This window comes from Gopherus evgoodei, chromosome 7 (assembly GCF_007399415.2).
Source record: "Gopherus evgoodei ecotype Sinaloan lineage chromosome 7, rGopEvg1_v1.p, whole genome shotgun sequence".
Taxonomy (NCBI): Eukaryota; Metazoa; Chordata; order Testudines; family Testudinidae; genus Gopherus; species Gopherus evgoodei.
The window spans coordinates 3,436,132-3,439,835 of NC_044328.1; the positions used below are offsets into that span (position 1 = coordinate 3,436,132).

Below are 3,704 nucleotides of genomic sequence, written 5' to 3' on the forward strand. Positions count from 1 at the left end.
TCCTCCTCACCTTGCGGGCTGAGGCTGCTCCGGGAAGAAGACCTGTTTCTCCTCCGCTGGAGTTGGTGGTGGTGGTTTGAACTTTCTTGCCTTCGCCCTCCCCCGCCCCCCGTCCTTTCCCTTCCACTTCTGCTGCCGCTGCTCGCCTGTGATTTTTGATTCCTTCGCTGGTGGGTGCAAATACAGATCGCTGCAGCGGCTCCTCGCCAGACCCCAAAACAAAAGGCGAGGGGCGGGTGGGGTGGGGGGGAGAGAGAGAGAAACAATTTCCAGCCCAAGTCAAGCATGACTTCCAAAGAAGAAGCCAAGGCTTCCTCGGTGGAGGAGAGAAGAAGGAGCCCCCTGGATCAGCTGCCCCCTCCTGCCAATTCCAACAAGCCTCTGACCCCTTTCAGCATAGAGGACATTCTGAACAAGCCGGCCGTCAGGCGAAGTTACACCATCTGCGGGACAGCACACCTCCTCTCCAGCACCGACAAGCACCCGCCAGCCGGCCTGCCCCTCTCCAGCCGGGCGCTCCTCTCCCAAACCTCCCCGCTCTGTGCCCTGGAGGAACTGGCCAGCAAAACCTTCAAAGGGCTGGAAGTCAGCGTCCTGCAGGCAGCTGAAGGTAAGATCCGTGGTTGCTGTTGTGGTTGTTTTTTAACAAACTCTTCTCCCCTCCTCCCCCTTCCTTTACCGGTGTGGTTGCGTTTGCGGAGAGCATCAGCGGAGAACTTCACCTGAGATGGAAACCAGCCTGGAGGTTCTCTGCTTAGCGGGACACCAGAGCGATCTGCGGAAAATCGCAGGCGAAACCAGCTGGCTGGCCCTTAAGACCTCACCTTTTGAGTTTATTTGTATATAGAGTGTTTCTCTCCCTCCCCGGCCATCTCCTTCCAGAAATGGGTCTAAAGTTGCCTTCCAGGGAAAATCTGGGCAAAGCAAATCAGTTGCCAATCCTTTGTTGTGTTATCTCCTCCCCCCAAATGATACACTATTTATTGTTGTTACAAATGCGGGGACAGGGGGATATAGGGCCTAATTCCTTCTCTCTTATTTGAGGGGGAATATTTTGTTAGCTCTGCTGCGCTGAGTTAGCACTGGGAGAGCTCAGAGTTTGGGGTACGTTTCCAGCACGCCTAAGGAAAGGTGGTCAGAGGTGAAAATCCAAACGACTTGGCCGTTGCTTCCAAAAATACCCCCCCCCCCAACTTTAATTGGCTTTGGAGTCACCTTTGATTTCCTTAACTCTGCGGATCTATTTATTGTTATCCGCCTCCAACTTATTGGAAGGAGAGGGCAGGGGAAGGAGTCTCTGTGTGTGACTGAACAGCCAAATATTCTAACTGTTTGCAGGAAGGGATGGGATGACTATTTTTGGCCAGAGACAAACTCCCAAGAAAAGGAGGAAGTCTAGAACCGCCTTTACAAACCACCAGATCTACGAACTGGAAAAGAGGTTTTTGTATCAGAAATACCTCTCCCCAGCCGACCGAGACCAAATCGCCCAGCAGCTGGGGCTGACCAACGCCCAGGTGATCACCTGGTTTCAGAACCGCCGAGCCAAACTCAAAAGAGACCTGGAGGAGATGAAAGCAGATGTGGAATCTGCCAAGAAACTGGGGCCCAACGCCCAGGTGGATATTGTTAGCATTTCAGAGCTGGAGCCCAATTCGGAAGGGAGGGGGAAATCGCGTTCGCTTTCTCCAACTCTACCCAAACATGGACTGGAGACCGCCAGCCACCTTCAGCTGCCTCCTGAATCCCCTCTCACAGACCAGCCCAACAGCAGTAAGGACTGCTCGGAGGATGAAGAAGATGTGGAAATTGACGTTGATGACTGAATTGTTGTTGTGGTGGTGGTGGTGGTGGTGGGTACATCCCCCCCCCCCATACACACACACACCTTTTCTTCTTGTCTTCTTGGTCTTCTTCAAAACAAAAACAAACCCAGAAACTGACAGCCACACATCCCCACACTCCAGGGGTGGACCTGTGAAATCCTGAGCAAAGCCTGGACAGTATTCCAGAGCCATGAGCTCTGGTGATAGACACTCAGCGTTGGTGGCAACTAAATAAGGCAGTTCCTTTTCAATAAAAGCAATAAGCAATAGGAAAAAAATAATTTAAAATAGTCAATATCCCATGCCTGTCACATCAGGTAGCTTTCATCTTTGGAATGGTGCAATTATGTATGGCTTCTGTATAAATATTTAAACATATATAATGGATTTTGTTTCTTTTTTTGAGGGTATGATTAAAAAAATAACGATATCAATTGGTTTTGTTTATAAAGGAAAGCAGAACCTTGCAATAGAGACACCACTTCAAACAGATGTTTTGTTAGGCGGTTATTTTAAACGACTTCCAAAAATAAACCAGGTTATAGGAGATTTAAGTTAGGCTAAAATTAGCAATTTTCTTTCTTTCCTTGCATGTTTCAAATGTGCACGAAATAATTATTTTTCATTTTTACAAAAAAAATTCTTTTAAAATCTTGGGAACTAGGGGATGGGTTATACTGCAAGTTTAAAATATGTACCCCTCCAACTCCCCGCCCCGCGCCCTCGGAGCATAGATATTTGTATCCAATGCAATTTCTGCCTCATTTTACCAATTAAAAACTATTTTTACCATTTTCTGCTATTGTTGTGCTTTTATTAAAAAGCTACCTTTCGTATTTTTGATATGAAGGTGGTTACAAAAAAAAATCCTAGAATTATTTTTTACTCTTTTTAGAATTTTTGCATGCTACAAACTAAAAAAGGACAAATCCCAAGATCAAGATATTTAAATACGACGCTATAAAATTTAAAAAAATGTACAGATTCAAAAAATGTTTTTGTTTGAATTGTAAAAATTTTTAAAGGCCTGCTATTTAAGTTACAACAGGGACAATGTTGCTTTATTTACTGTCTCTTAGAACTGTACAGATGGCTCTTTTTCCGATACAATAAAATCTTTACCATTTTAATATACTTTTAACGTTATTCTTTGTGAACTAAATATGCCTCTAACCTCTTTTCTTCGTCTGAGATTCCAAAATACGGTTCCACCATAAGAAATTGCCACTTTCCGTATAGCCACATCCATTCATATTTCCATTTAAAATCGTTTCAGCTCTAGTAGCTGTGTCTATTTCGGGGTGGACGAACCAGTGCTAAAGAATGTATTTTTTTTAATGTAAGGCAAGTTAAAAATTAAAGGATAGAGAGAAATCAATCCATGAATAAACTAGGAGTTGCAATTTTTTTCTCAACAGAAAACCCATGCAAAGAAATCAAAACATACTGTGTGTGTATATCTATAAATAGTGATATACGCACAATATGTATAGTGTATATAGAATGTATATCCTATAGTATTGTATTTTAGTATACAAGTAATAAGTCTCTCTGTGTGCGTGTATATATATATATATATATACACATAATGATACACGTCTCGAATTTTTTAGATCTACAGGGAGTTTTCTAGCTCTAAATTATAGGGGAAATCTCCCATTTGAAAACACAAAGCTAAAATGACAAAATCGCCTGTTTGCACCAAAGATCGTAACATGGACAAACACCGTGGTGGGTGATTTTTTCTCTCTTCCCCCTGCACAGCTGCAAATATATTAACATTTTCAGGTAGCACCTCTGCTTCCTCTACGCCTCCCCAAAAAGATGATGATGGATGATTTTTAATTTACTTTTTCCCTTTTTAATTCCCCCCCCCCA

The 3,704-nt window shown here is 43.7% G+C and overlaps 1 protein-coding gene across 1 annotated transcript; it reads left to right on the plus strand.

The window, feature by feature from the left end:
• Positions 1-262: 262 nt before the first annotated feature.
• LBX1 (ladybird homeobox 1) lies at positions 263-1,891 on the plus strand. Its single transcript, XM_030570527.1, has 2 exons — positions 263-610; positions 1,339-1,891. Exons 1-2 carry the CDS (start codon positions 286-288, stop codon positions 1,824-1,826), a joined length of 813 nt encoding a protein of 270 aa, XP_030426387.1. The 5' UTR covers positions 263-285; the 3' UTR covers positions 1,827-1,891.
• Positions 1,892-3,704: the final 1,813 nt, after the last annotated feature.